Here is a 15,708-nt window from a genome sequence, read left to right on the forward strand (position 1 = left end):
TAAATAGGAGTAAAAAGTAAAGCAAAAAGCCATCTCAAAACCATGGAAAGCAGGAATTAGAGTAGGTGTCCACTAGAAGGGTGACTGGAGCATAAGAGAGCTGAAGTTGAAGTAAACAGAGAGGTTTGCTAATTCCTTCCAATTCTTTAACCCACTCTTGCATAGTTCTAATTTGTACCACTATACTTCGTAACAAACCTAGAAAGCCTGATTCTGTTCTTGCTTGTTCTTGATCTGATTCAAGTCTTATAGAATCCTCACTTATACAAGAATAATTACAAAGTAAGCAAAGAATCACTCAGGTTCAAGTACCTGATCTACCTCTCACCTTGAGTAAGGCTATTTAAACTCTCGAAGTTTTAGTTTCCTCATTTGTGAAATGGTGATTTATTATCACCAGTCTAGTTAGTATGACTGTCATGAGGTACAAATGAAATAATGTTTAACACAATGCCAGGCACTCAAAAAGGTAAATTATTATTGTGCTCATTATTATCCTTTTATATGAGAATACAGAGCAGAAGACAACATGTAATAAACAAACGACAGAAGCTGTACAGCATCCTAAGCCTCAGCACTGACCTACCTACCTAACTTCTAGTTAACATTCTGTAAGAATGCAGCTCCACAAATTTAAGCTTATCGCTACTTCCATCTGGAGGGTGTACCCATCCTATAAGGCAAGGAAGGATCAGCGAACTATGGCTTGCAGGTCAAATCGTAAATAAGGTTTTATTGAAACCCAGCAGTGTTTATATACGGTTGTCTTCATGCTAAACAGTAGAGCCCAGTAGTTGCAACAGAGACCATGTGACCCACAAAGTCTAAGGTATTTATTCTCTGGCCCTTTACCAAAAGTCTGCCACATCTGCTGCGAAGTTTTAACGATGCTGATGTTCTGAGCAGATTAATCTCTCTCTCTCTCTCTCTCAACATTTTCTCCACACCTACTACTCATGCAGGAATTATATATTACAGGAAGGTACACAAAAGCAAACAGTATGGTACATGCTTTGGGGGAATTTTCAGTAACCAGTTATAGAATAAGAATATTACAAGGCAAAAGGAGACAAAAATAAGAGAATTGTGATCCAGAGAGACTGAATCATTCATCTAATGTTTAGTACAATATAAGTTACAACAGTAATATAGGTAAAACAAAAAATTTTAAATACAGAAGTATATTGTGACAGACTGCAGGTTTCCTCTAAAATTTGCTTTTTATTTTTTCCACAATAGAATTTTAGCTGAACAAAAGACCACCCAGACACAGACTCCATTTCCCCATCTATCTTATAGCTAGACATGGCAAACCAATTCCTAGACAAGAGACTACAGTTAAAGTGATGTATCCAACTCCAGCCCCATTTACATGAAAAAAAGAACTGCCAGAACTTCCTTTCCTTTCCTTTTCCTAAGGGCTTCCTGATACAGCAGGAACTCAGCTTTGGCAATGCAGATGAAGAGGAGCAACAGGGTAAGTGTGGGGATGAGCAGAGGGGGAAGAGACAGATGTGTGTGTATCTCCTGAAATGAGCACAGGAAACTAACTCACCCCATCAGCACGGACCAGGGAGAAGTGAATAAATTTCTATCTTATTTATACCACTGGATTTAAGAATCTTTGTTACAGCAGTTACCCTGTACCCTAATGTGTACATATGGGGGAGAAGGTCATACTTTTTGATATGACTTCCTATCTCTGAGCCAACAAATGTTAACAAGTTAATACAGCCTTCCAGGTATTTTTCTATGCATCCCTTTGTACTAGACCATACTAGCAACCATATGAAAAATTCTGAGCAACTCTCTTCCTGACTCAGAAGATATTACATGTCTAAAGTTTTATAAAAGCCAATTTTCAATCTATTCAAACTACTTCAAAACATTTAGAGAAAGTTCCAAAATTCAAATTTTAATGCTATTCCTTTAGCTACACAAATATTCCACGGGAGAAGTTATCCTAGACAATGATCTAATAAATATTTTTCACAGCACATGCCCAGGAGAAATGCACAGTTATCCCAACCTTGCTTTGTGGATAATGACTTGGCCCACATTCAATGACTAACACTTTGAAGGACTTTTGTAATTATGTACATTTCTATGAGGAATTACTGAAAGGTATAAAAACTTCTGACTGCATCAATATATCTAACAAATCATTGCAAAAATTTGACATTTGCCTGTATTATAGGTGATATTTTGATAGACAAAAATGAAGAGCAATTAATTAAAAGCCAAGTGTTAGGATGCTTAGAAAGACAAACTAGGTAGACAAGAATTTAAATAGAATATTCCTTGAAAAGAGTTCAGGCTATAAAAGGGAAATGAATCCCTCTGTCATATGTTTTACAAACAGACAAAACTAAACCACTTTAGAAGAAAAGAGTTACAACTTGCCAGAGAGATTTATATGCACAGTAAATGACAGATGTGTTGTTCCAGGAAGAGGAAAGTATTTGTGACTTACACAAACTTTCCTGGCTGGGAAAGAAAATAGAGAAAGATGCAGAAGGACACAAAGATGGGTAATATTAGGGAGCAACTTAAAGTATCCAAGACCTTTCATTGTGGTAAAAAGTAAGTGGATACCACCAGGTATTTCTATGAAGAGGACTGAAAGAAGGACACCATGGCCAAAGCGTATGAGCAAAGAGAACGGTGCACCGGAAAAGTCAAACAGGGGCATTCAGGGTCTGACAGCCATGCAAATATTTCACTTTACCTTGAGAGCACCCAGAGTGGTTGAAACCAGGTAGACATGACTAGATTTGTGCATTCCAGGAATCTCTGGCTGCTACTGCAAAAGGGATTGGGAAGAGTCAAGACCGAAGATGGAAAGAAGCAAGCTGACAACTGCAGGAGACAAGCTGAAAATGGTCAGGCCTCAGACCACAGCTAGGGAGTGGACAATACAGAAGGAGAAAAGCAGCCAGAGTTGAAAGATATTTGGGAGGCAAACAGGGCTTGGTGATTCAGTGGACATAAGGATGGGGGAGATGAGTCAAGTGTCAACACCCGAACTTCTGGCTCTGCAACAACACTGAAATAGTATTTACAGAAAAGGAAAAGGTTGAAAGGAAAAAACCTGATGCATCTTTTGCAAGTTAAATTAGAGATGCCAGTGAGATGAGACTGATAATGTCTAAATGATTAGAGTTCAGACTAGCATGCAGATTAGAATGTGTATACATCAGAATATAGGGGTCATGGAGGTGGACATTCACATGAAGAAATCCAGAACAGAATGTGAAACACAGAAATGCAAGACAAATCCAGCAATGTGTGAATTATCTGTATATAATAACTGAAGTTTTGGAAAAAAATAAGATCCTAAAGGAGAGACTGGACAGGATGAATGTTAGAAGATCAAGGTGTGGCTACAACTTTATTTCCAAAATACAATGTTCTTATGTACAAATTAACGATTCAGAATGTTTCAATTTATAAGCTTTTTTGCATAAACAGTAAATAACTTAGAAAGGCACTCTAACCCTCAGAATTTCTGTCCTTTCTTCCTCCAGTTAAATAAAAATAATACTGTTCTCTTTACGTGCACCATAGTCTGTATTTAAACTCTACTGGCTTTCCTGTTACAGCCTAATGCTGGTATAAATTGCCTTGCTCTCTGTGTGGCCAATGCCAGAATAGTTGGCATCAGACTCTGTCTTCAGTAAAATACAACATAACTTTCAGAAATAGTTAATGATAATTTGAACAAAAATAAGATTATTTTCTGATGCCAGTGATCAATTCATGACCATGACATCCAAAAAATTTAAATGCATGCAGTTTTACAGGATAAATGATGTTCCACTTTAATTCCATATTCAAAGTTGAAAAAGAGGTGATTTTAGAAAATGTAACTCAAAAGAATCATAAGCAAATATTAATTTACATTTTGGACATCAAAGAACAGAGCTGCTCAAGCACACAAACGAAGCATGGACTTTTAAAAATCTTTCTACTTGAATAGTAAATACAGCATGAAAATATAGGCTTTTACCTTGCTAAATAGTGTTTCAGGAATAAAATTAATACATAAGAGCATTTTCCCTTTAACGTTCTCTGAGTAAAATATTACATATTACTATGCAATATTATATATTACTAGTCATTATCTATTATTCTTTCCTAAGGATCGTAAGGTAAAACAATAGCTAATGGCAGACAACCAAAATCTAGATCCCTCAACTGACTGCTCCAAAAACTACTGAATATTAATTAATTCTAAAGCCAAATAAGGGAATAATCAAAAATTATTTTATATCTAAAAGCTCAAAAGATCAGATAAATGATAAAAAGCATTGAACTAAGATATCCTACATATCTGAAAGTTACCATTTTGTATTTAGTTTACTTTCCATGTTTCAGTTAAGACAATGCTATTATATAAACTGATCTTGTTCAAACAATAAGCAGATAGTAGAGGTACTCTCAGGCTTAGTTTATAACTTTTACGATATTATTAATCACATACTCATAAAAATTATGACTCTGAGATTTGGACTGGGAATTGAGGATGACCTCTGCCAAAGTTCATGAGGTCCCATCTGTATGGGAAATCACGACCAGGCCACAGAAGAGAGGACCCCTAGGAGCAGCTTTCTCCTGACTGCCTGCTGGTTCCAAAACACTGGCCAGACATTAGCTGCACACACTGCCAGGATCAAACAGAGGCCAAAAGCCACTGCGTATTTCATGGGGACTCAGAAATTAACTTTAACCAAATTACATTTTTGCTCTAAAGAATCTTTATCTTAACAAAAGCTCACAATCAGCTCGGGAAAAAAGAAAAAATCATTTGAACAACTAAACAGTTATCAAACTAAACAGTAAACTGTCCACTTTCTGTTCTTCATAAAACAATTTTTTAACCCCTCTATCCTTTAGAATTAGTCAGATGAATGATATTTAACTACAAATCACAAATGCTTCTCTGTTTTTATTCCTTGAATGTTAGCTTTGGGAGGAGGGGAGCACGCGCTCCTCTTCACTTATTTTTTTAAAACTTTTCATTTTGGAGTATTTTCAGAATTATAGAAAATTCACAAAAATAGTACAAAGAGTTACTGTATGTCCTTTACCCAGATTCTCCAAATGTTATTATTTGACCACATTTACTTGCTTTGTCATTCATTGTCTCTTTCTCTCTCTTTTTATGTATACACACACACAATTTTTTTCTTAAACATTTGAAGGTAAATTGCAGGTAAGATGTACTTTACCTCTAAATACTTCAGTGTACATATCCTAAAACCAAGTAGAGTCTCTTCTGTAATCACAGTACAATGACCAGATCAAAAAATTAACACTGATAGTAGTATCATTATCTAGTCTACAGACCTTATTCAAATTTCACCAGCTGTCCTATTTATGACCTTTACTACAAAAGGAAAACTTTTTTTCTGGTCCAGGAACTAATCCAGGATCACACGTTGCATTTAGTTGTCATGTGTCCTTAGTTTCCTTTGATGTAGATAAATTGATCCTTTTTTTTGTTTTTTGACCTTTTCAAGAGTACAACCCATTTATATTGTACACTTTTTTTCAGTTTGGTTTGTCTGTTTCCTCGTGATTATATCCATGTTACATATTTTTTGGCAAGAATATCACAGAAAGAATGTGTACTTTTCAGTGCATCATATCAAGAGGTGCATGATATTGATTTGTCCCATTACCAGTGACATTAATTTTAATCATTCGGGTAGGTTGCTAGGTTTCTCCCTTTTAAAGGTACTATTTGTCCCATTGTAATTAGTTAGTTATCACCTGAGGTGATATTATGAAACTAAGCAAATACCTGTCTCTCATCATACTTTCATCCACTAATTTTAGCATCAATCATTGATGATTCTTACCCAAACAATTTGGTGTTTGCCAAGTACTGATTTTTCTACACTTGTTAGTTTAAAATCTACTGTAAGGAAGACCTGTGAGCTCCACCCTCATCTATCTTTCTTACCTATCTGTATCAGTATAAACTCATGGACTTATATTTTATTTCATGGCTTTTAATCTATTGCTAGCATTATTCATTTTGTTGCTGAGGTCTTTCCCAGATTGGCCAGCAGAAGCCCCTGAAAGCTGGTTCCTGTGTCTTTTTGACACATCACCATTTTTTGAACACTTGATTATATCCTTATATAATATCTTTCAGGCTCATCTTATACTCTTCCTGAAAGGAGCCATTTTGTCAAGGAGTGCAGGTTCCATTTATGGGGGGATGGTATTCAGAAAACAAGACCTGGGTGCTTGTTGTGCTCCTTGCTCTGGGTGTCAGTGCTGCTATGACACCCAGCAGGACAGCAGTTCTCAATCATTTGGCATGACTGTCCCCTCAGGGGACATACGGCAATGTCTGGAAGTATGTGGTTGTCACAACTGAGGCGATGCTGCTGTCATTTACTGGGTAGAGGCCAAGGGTATTGCTAAACACCCTACAATGTACAGGACAGGACAGCGCCCCCTGCAGCAAAGGTGTGTCTACCCCAGACATCAGTGGTGCTGCAGCTGAGAAATCTTCAGCTAGAGGGCATGTGTATGTATGTACACACACAAAATTACAAATGCGGTAACATATAGTTATATATTTATCTTTCAATCTAGGTTAAGAAGTATGAATTCACACTGAACTTCCAATTCAACACCATGGGGTTCATTCCACACTTTTCCATTCCCATACCTGTAACTCCTTTCTCTGACAGTGAGAAACTTGGCTCTTCTTATCCACCATACATGTGTTTATTTCCTCAGTCCCAGAATATACATAAACTGGTTTCAGAACTGCTAACCGATGAACTAGGAAAAACAAACCTACTAACTAGAGTTTAATATTTGTTTATACATATTTTATCTCTGCCTTGAGGGTATCCAGTAAAAATACTATTAAAAGTTATTTAGATTAGCTTTTTTTGTCCCCCTCCTTCAGCATGATTGTATTATTCATACAGTCCCGTCCATCTGTTTGTATTCCATTTTGAGTTTTTTCCACCAGAACATTAATGATTTTATTTATTTTAAAATATTAAAATGGATCTAAAAGTCAGAAATATACAAAAATGTATAATCAAAGAAGTCTCTCCCTTTCAGCCCATGTACTGCTTCCCATCCCCCAATCACTTCCACCAGATCGTCCCTCCACCTCCTACAGGTATGTCACCTTATTAGTTCTGGTCTTGTGTACATGTGTGTGCTTCCAAAACTGAGCAGATACATGTATATATTCTTATTTCTCCTAGTTGTCTGCCAATATCTATTTTCCTTTCCTTCCTTTAATAAGAGAAATGCTACACTCTACCTGAGGATATGGCCACCTGGTATCAACTACATCTCCCATTTTCCGAGCATCTAGGTATGACCACCTAGACTAACTACCAATAGGACAAGAGCAGAAATAAAGGGTGCTTTCTAGGTTATGCCCTGAAAAACAGTGAACGTGAACTCCCCTGTCCCTGCTCTCTTCCTGCTGAGGCTGGATGATGGGCATGAAAGCAGCCACTTTGGGCCCCAAAATGAAAACCATCTGCTGTGAATGTGTGAGTCACCCTACTGGCCGTTGACAACCCCTTTCTCAACTGTTACATCGAAGAGAAATTAAACTGTGTCTTTCTTAGGTCACTGTATTTTTGATTCTCACCGTCACAACTGCTTAGACTAGCTTAACCATGAAAGGTCTTCAGGTGGAAAGAAGACAGTGCATACCAGTAAATGAAGACAACAGTCAAGCAGGAAAAAAGGGGGCCTGAGAGAAAGTGGTATAAATCAGACTGCAGAGTCCATGCAGAGGCAATGGGAGGACACTAAAGCAGGGAAGTGATCACTGGCTTTGTACTTTAGAAAGATTATTCTGTGCATACTGAAGAATGGATTGATGTGGTAAAGAGTACTTGTAGAGAACCCAATCAGGAAGCTACTGCACTCATCCATGATATAGATAGTGTTGGCTTGGGACTACAGGGCCAGAGGAAAATAAACAGACTCAAAAGTTAACTAGATGAAGTGTACAGACCCAGCCCCCTCAGAATGCCTTTGAGACCATTTTCTGAGCCCAAGTGCTCACTGCCGTTACTTCAGGGACTCTGCATCCATTACAGGAAGTACAAGCTTCCCTGCCCATCCTCGGAACCTCAGATAACTCAACTACCTCCTCCCTCCCCAAACACCTGCTCCCTCTTTTCCAGGCCTTTCCACAATACCTTCTGAGAGCGCGCTCCATGATCAGTTGGGTCTACCACAGAACCGGCATCTTCATGGGACATTCCACTCACCTTCTTCCCTCAACTGAAATACTCAACGTCCTCAAGGACCTCACTTCTCCAGCAACCCTCACTGCCACTTACAAAACATTACCTCTTCTAATCCTTGGAAAAACTTCCGTTTCCTTGAGGTTTATTTTCTCTGGTCAGGAAAACCTTCTCCAATTCTCTGTCATCTATCAACATCCTTGCCACAGTGCAATACTCTCTAAAGAATTTATGTTACCCAACTCATGACCTTCCCTCTGCTCCTAACTCATACCACCCATGTGGATGATCCACACGGCATTATCTCGGCTCCGTTCTTAGGATCTCATGTCAAATAATCTGTTCTTCCACTTTAGCCACCTGGTCCCATAATCACACCCTGAAATCACCTAGTGTTCAGTAACTGCACTACTTTCAAAATCACCAATTCAAAATACATCACTTTCCAACGGCAATCCCCATCTTTCCAGCTTATTTCCCAAGTGCCTTCTCTGGGCCAATACTGAAACTTCCAATCTAGAATGTAAGACATTCTACATGTCAACTGCCCCTGACTCTTCTGAAGAGTTAATGTTAAGACATACAAAGCGGGCAAGAAAATAAAGAGACATAACCAATGTAAACTTTGATTGGACCATGCTGGGGCTAAAAAGCAGGTAAAAAACACACTGTGGGGAACAATTGAGGAAATTCCAATATGGACAGTACATTAGATGAGATTGCTGCTAATTTCCTTTGGTGAGATAATGGTATTGTGGTTTTGGAGGAACATAATCTTACCCTTAAGATGCATTCTGAAGTATTTAGGAGTGATATGTCATAACGTCTGAAACTTTCTGTCAAATAGTTCAGGGGAAAAAACAGGAGAGAAGGGTGAAGGGGAGGGAGAAGACAAAGAAAGGAAGAGATGGAGTAAAAAAGCAAATGTAGAAAAGTTTAACAATTCATCTAGATGAAGCGTGTACCAATGTGCAAAGTACTATCCATTCATCTTTTCTCTAGGTTTGAAAATGCCTAAAATTTAAAAGTCTGGGGGCTATGTATCAAGAACCACCTCCCTCTTTTGAGCTAAAAAAAATCATATATATTTCAATATAATGTGTATATATCCACGTCTTTCTCTGTGCTCATCCAAACATAACTAAAAATATTTTAGGACAAGAAGGTTTTAACTAAAAGCTTGCATTACTCTCCAAACTGCTTTTCTACTTTAATAATACATACAGACATGACTTCAAGTCACAGCTGCACAGTATTTTATAATGAAGATATGTCCATTTGGTGGACACTGCGGCTGGTCAGAATTTTGGCTACTACAAACAAGGCTGCTGTAAATGTCCTTGTAAACAGCATCTCACAATTCAGTCTTTTAACACTATAGGGTAGATTCCCAAAAACTGAACAGCTAGGTGAAAGGACATGTACTTTTAACACTTAGTGCCAGTTTATTTTCCCAGAAGACAGCAGTAGGTCATACTTCAGAGATGCCTGAGTGTGCCCATCACCTTTACTTCACCAACATGGTAAGTTACCAGTCTTTTTAAAAATACTGCTCCTCTGAGGAGTCGTTTTAAGGAAGCACAAGTAAAATATTCTCAAAAGAGTCACCTATGAGTCCTAAAGCAGTACTCACATTACTTTCAAAGGACAAAAAGGGAGAGGTGTGAAAAGAAAGATACCCTCTCCACCTCTGAATTCCCACTCTACTTTTTCACTCCACTATTATGGCACCTAGGAATTTATATTACACTTATCTTATGTATTTTCCATACCAAGTATACTAGAAACTCTTTGAAATAAAGATAGTATCTCTCACTTATTCATTCACTCATTCAACAAATATTAATCACCTACCATGTATCAGGAACTGCTAAGCACCAGTAATACACAAATAAACAAGATAAACACCATCACTGCCCTCATGTACCTAATACTCTTATGGGATAATCCAACATTTAGCAATTAATTAAACAACTAATGCTTTAATTACAGTTATGGTAAATGCTTTGAATAAGGCAGTAGAATGGGGGGCAATGAAAGCATATAACTCAGCACACAGTACTGGGAATGGCCTAAAATGGGCTTTCAATATGGCTTATTATCCACGGTTTAATAAATTTCACATAACACCAACTGACTGATAATGATTTATGACATACAGTTTTTAAACCTGTGGTTTTGCAACTGTAATGAGAGAGGGAGAAAAGAAGATGGGAACTAAGGTTACTGAACTCTACAAGGCAGTACTGTTGCCAAGCCCTTCTACATACCGAACCTCATTTAATCCTCACCACTAATTTATAAGGCAGAGACTCGCACTCTATCTCTTAAATGTGGAGTGTGGGATTCAGAGACACATAGTTACTAAATGGCATCCAGGACAGGATATGAATCCAGGCCTGTCTGATTTCTTTCTATTCTATCACCGTAAATCAAAGGTAGAAATTTCAGACCAAGCCTGGAAAAATCTATCTGCACAGTAAAATATATCTTGCTTTACACGTGATATATTTAAAGTTAGGAGAATAATAGCAAGCCTACTTTGTATTTAAGTCACTGAATTAAAAAATATAGTAACTTGTGTACTTATACATAAAGTATAATAAGTAAATTAGTGGAAAACATGTTCATTTAAAAATATATATATATGGGGCTTCCCTGGTGGCGCAGTGGTTGAGAGTCTGCCTGCCGATGTAGGGGACATGGGTTCGTGCCCCAGTCCGGGAAGATCCCACATGCTGTGGAGCGGCTAGGCCCGTGAGCCATGGCCGCTGAGTCTGCGCATCCGGAGCCTGTGCTCCACAACGGGAGAGGCCACAACAGTGAGAGGCCCGCGTATTGCAAAAAAAAAAAAAAAAAAGGTGTATTCTGTAAATATAAAGGAATATTCCTTTCAGAAGCCAGACACAGTAGAAGAAAAACCTTTAGGTGGGACCAATGCTAATTTAATATTTTGACAAACTGCCCATATGCCATGCCACTATGTTATACCAAATCAAAGTTTAATAGAGATACGACACGACAAAATATTCTTACTCAGATTGACTATCTCAGATTCATGAATTTACCACTCAAGCTCATTAGAATGAAACCTAAATTAACCACCAACTAATAATTCAACAACCACAATAAAAAATTCAATGATAGGGTGGGGGCAGCAGGGGGAACATATAGAAAACTCTTACAAATACTTTAAAAGTCTCTGGGAATAATCTTGCCAAGTGCCTTGTTTATGTCTATGTACTATGTATAGTTAAGCACGCACGCGCGCGCGCACACACACACACACACACACACACACGAATTAAATGTGTGTTCCAAACATGCACAAGAATAATTTTGTGGCAATATTATTTCCGTAGGGCAATAAACCTCTCAAGGCCTACTTAACCAATGTACAGCTAAAATATGCATCTGCTGCTTATGGTAGAACACAGCAGAGTTATAAAACCAGAAAATACTCTACCGTTAAGGCTAAAAAGGAGCTAGAGAAATAGCCAGAAAGAATGTGAAGGGAAATTTTCAAATTCTAAGAGGCTCTGGATGTTAATGGTACTTCTTAAAATTACACCTAGGTTCACTTGAAAGCTTTCCTTTCGTGGATGGAGGTGAATCACTAGCACATGAGATTAGATACAATCACCATCACTAATTAACAGATGGGAAGAAAAGAGGGTGACAGTAAAAGGGAAGGGAAGGAAGAAAGTTCTCCTGACCTAACAAAAGAAAAGCTGGAAGAGAAAACATGACGACAAGTGAGGATTGCATGACTTATCTACCAACAGATGAAAATTAGCAGGGCAAGGTAGATGTGTAAAAATAGAGTGACTAAATTGTCCTGGGCCGCTATTGTCCAAACTGTTCACTGCACAAAGGAAGTTGGTCAAAGGGGCAAAGTAAGGGTTTGACATGCTCCATTGCTAAGCTGGGCTCCCTGTCTCAGGGCTGGAGACATCCAGAGAACAGAGCACTTTTTCTAATTCACACGAAGTTGCAGTCACTTGTCAAGACTTTCAACCTATGGGCTGTATCCACTCAAAAGGAGGCTTTTTGAAATTGCAGAATAGCTCCACGTGGGCTTGAAACAGGCTGGGTAGTCATACCCCACCACCGTCCCACCTTTCAGCCTCCAAAATATAGCCTCTCAGCCTCACTGCTATATTTAGTGAGCCAGAAAAGAGCCAAACTATACAGCCAGTCTTTCTTACGGATGTTCTTAGACCCACAGTATTCATTCACAATTCAAAGTGAACTTATATTTCACACTTTAAATTTGATATTAAACTCCATTATTCTGAAGCTGATGTTAATTTATGTTGGGCTAAAGTAAAATGATCTTTTCATTACTAATGAAAGTTGCTAATAAAATTTATACTGTAATTCACTCCTTAAGGGAAATAAGTATAACTTTAATTATTTAAATTTAATGGCTCCTCCTAATACCAATATCACTACACACCCTAAAGGCTTGTAGGATCACACTTTGTTACACATTAGAATTATCCTGTATGTACGTGAGGTAAGAGAATTGCATTTGCTAGAAAATATTTTATAGTTTGCTCTAATTCAAAGAAGCAAAGAGCCATTCCCTCTACTCTCAAAGTAGTCAAATGTGGGTCACTATGGTTTAAATCTCCATACATTTTTAAGTTTCAAACTTCAAAACTATACAAAAACACAAAGACAATAATATAGCAAATTGGCTGTCAAGCTGCACTAGACAATAAAAGACTCCAGAATGAAGAGTCTATAAAATACTAAATGCGTATCCAGGAAAAGTCATCAATCATAAGTTTAATTAAATAACTTAATTTCAGATGTATATGGAAAGTATATGATTGCTACAGAAAATTAAATACCTATTCTTAATTAGTATGTCAGTTTAATTCAAGCTTTTATTTCTATTTAAACGCATAGTAAGCAAATGTTCTATCGAATTCTCTAATAAATCTTCAAGCTGTTTTCTAGACCTGGACTCAAGGTATAATAACATAACCTCAAATGTTTGTTTTTACCTCGAATAACATAATTATCCAGTGCATCTTCCATTCTTTTCAGTGCTTCCCTTCTATCAGAACCATATGTGATTAACTAAAAGCAAGCAAACAAACAAAGCAGTTTATATAGATATAGATCTATCTATCTGTAAGTCAAACATTTCATCCTAGTAAAAATTAAAATATTTCATAACAGATTTCCAGAAAATATTTTGAAATTTCACAGTGGTTCAGTTTTTAGTACAAACTACGTCAATTAAGATTTTTTAAGTAAACAAATATTAGAATCAAGCTATTTCAGACTTTTCTCCAAGATTTCACTGTCACAGAAAAGAGGTATTTGAGGTAAACCAAAATGTAACAAAAACAAGCATATAAAAATTTAAGACGAAAGATATCAAAATTGTGAACATTTAGGATGGGATATAAACATCTGGGATAGTGGAGGATTAGGCAAGATTTGTTTTTTCTCTCCCTTCAAGTATGACGCCCTGAATAGCTAATTTTACACATAATATAGCCCAGAAGCAAAGGGTTCTTATATTGGAAAAACAGAAAGATCTTACTGTTCTATATGATTTTGTGCCTATTTATATGTGTTAGACCTTTTATAAATTAGCAATAAGAACTATTCGTAAAATATTTTTCTGGTTACTATGTTAGTCAATCTATAGTTTCCAATTTTTTGGTACATTTAATTAGCTGTTCAATAACAAGCCAGGTTGAAAATTAATTTGCAGACCATTTTTCTGAACAGAAATGTATTCATCTAAAAATGGAACCCTATATCTATAATATTTTATTGTATTTTTTATTTTTTAATTAAATAGTATTTCTCTAACAAACAAAATACCTAAAGTTCACTTTAACAATATTAGTATAAAAACTTAAGTGAAAAAAGAAAAATGAAGAAGTGGGTTGTTTACTACAACTACATAAAAAAGTACACTTGGAAGAAAGAAAAATCTTAAGACATAGGAGTTGGGAATTCCCTGGTGGTCCAGTGGTTAGGACTCCGAGCTTTCACTGCTGGGGCCCGGGTTCAGTCCCTAGTCAGGAAACCTAAGATCCCGCAAGCCACTCGTCATGGTCAAAAAAAAAAAAAAAGAAAGAAAAGGAAAAAGAAATAGGGGTTTTAGTAAAGAAGTCATCCTTCAATACAGGTCTATCACTTTAGAAAAAATAGGATATTCTAAATAAAATCCAGTTTCAACCACTATAGTAAGAATTTTACACTTTATAAGATCATAAGATTTGAAAATGTCAAAAGATCTAAAATTTTAAGTAGAACTGGTTAATATATTCTGGAAAGTCAAATTTCAAAAAGGGAGCAAAAAGACATCTTATAGTCTTACACAACATTTAATTATCTTAAATCTACATAAGTAATTAGTAATTCATAAAAACTGAAGAGAAAAGGTGAAAAGTCCTTTAACAAACACAGCCTATCACCTCAACTCCTTGACATCACCTGCATTCATACTTTCATCTTGGACAATGTTCACTGGCCAGAAAGCAACGTAACTCCTCCCTGCAGTGGACTGGGTTGGTGCCACTGGTTAGCTAAGCTTGTTACTGTGGCGACTGGGGTGATGGGGTGATGGGGTGATTTCACTGGGGAGGAGGGAGTGTTGCCAACTAACATAATGTCGAAATTTCTCTTAAGAGAAAGAAAAGCTGCTCAGTTTTCACTTTTCCATCAGTGGCCATCATTATTTGTTTAATTATAGCACATGATTCAGATAAAGTACCCATTCCAGACTTTTTCTTTTCCCAGACTTTTAAATTATATATGTCCATTGTCTCTTCAGAAGAAAACTGAAAGAAATCATTAAGAAGTCGAACTAACTTTTGAAATCATTGGATCATAATAAATGCTAATATCACTTCCTGGTTGGATGCCACTATCAACCCGGACCTGGGAGGAAGAAAGAAAAGAAAAGAAAGTTCATATTGTGAAGCTATCTTTCTAACAACAAATTTAATTTCCATGAAGCAGATGGATAATTTCAATCTCAAATAACATTTCAGCTCCCAGTAAGTAGAATAACAATCTAAAAATATAGAGAGACCAAACTATCTTGATCTATTATTATACAGTACAACACATATTTTTTTGTTCTCCCACTAAACAAAGGAACTAAGAAAGAGCAAAAAAACCCCCAAACAAACAAACAAACAAAACTTTATACATCACTTTCGTGGGATGTGTTTGTAGCTATTTGATGGTGCCTTCCAACTGAAGGAGAGCATGAACGATGCCCCTTCTAATCACACTCCCCACTCTACTCTTCCGAGAGTTCCAGTGCGGACCCCAGTCAAGCCATGCAGCAGGACTCCGGAGCTCTGCTCATCAGCTCCATAGGAACACTGGTCCTGTGGCTTTCATGTCTGTAACACTTTCCTTTTTTGCCTCACCCTCTCAACTGTAAAATGTGGGTTTTTTTCTGTTACTGTTAGTC

General features: G+C 37.1%; 1 protein-coding gene across 3 annotated transcripts in view; it reads right to left on the minus strand.

Annotated features, from left to right (window-relative positions):
* Nucleotides 1-15,708, minus strand: part of PCCA (propionyl-CoA carboxylase subunit alpha) — a 356,179-nt gene that overhangs the window by 159,965 nt on the left and 180,506 nt on the right. For all 3 annotated transcript variants that reach the window (XM_082675555.1, XM_082675556.1, XM_082675557.1), the window contains 2 exons: nt 15,096-15,164; nt 13,265-13,340 (listed from right to left, as the gene is read on the minus strand). In XM_082675555.1, the coding sequence (XP_082531681.1) occupies nt 13,265-13,340; nt 15,096-15,164 (145 nt within the window). The remainder of the gene's footprint in view (nt 1-13,264; nt 13,341-15,095; nt 15,165-15,708) is intronic.

Source organism: Grampus griseus, assembly GCF_964374135.1.
Source record: "Grampus griseus genome assembly, chromosome: 18".
In the NCBI taxonomy this organism is placed as follows: Eukaryota; Metazoa; Chordata; class Mammalia; order Artiodactyla; family Delphinidae; genus Grampus; species Grampus griseus.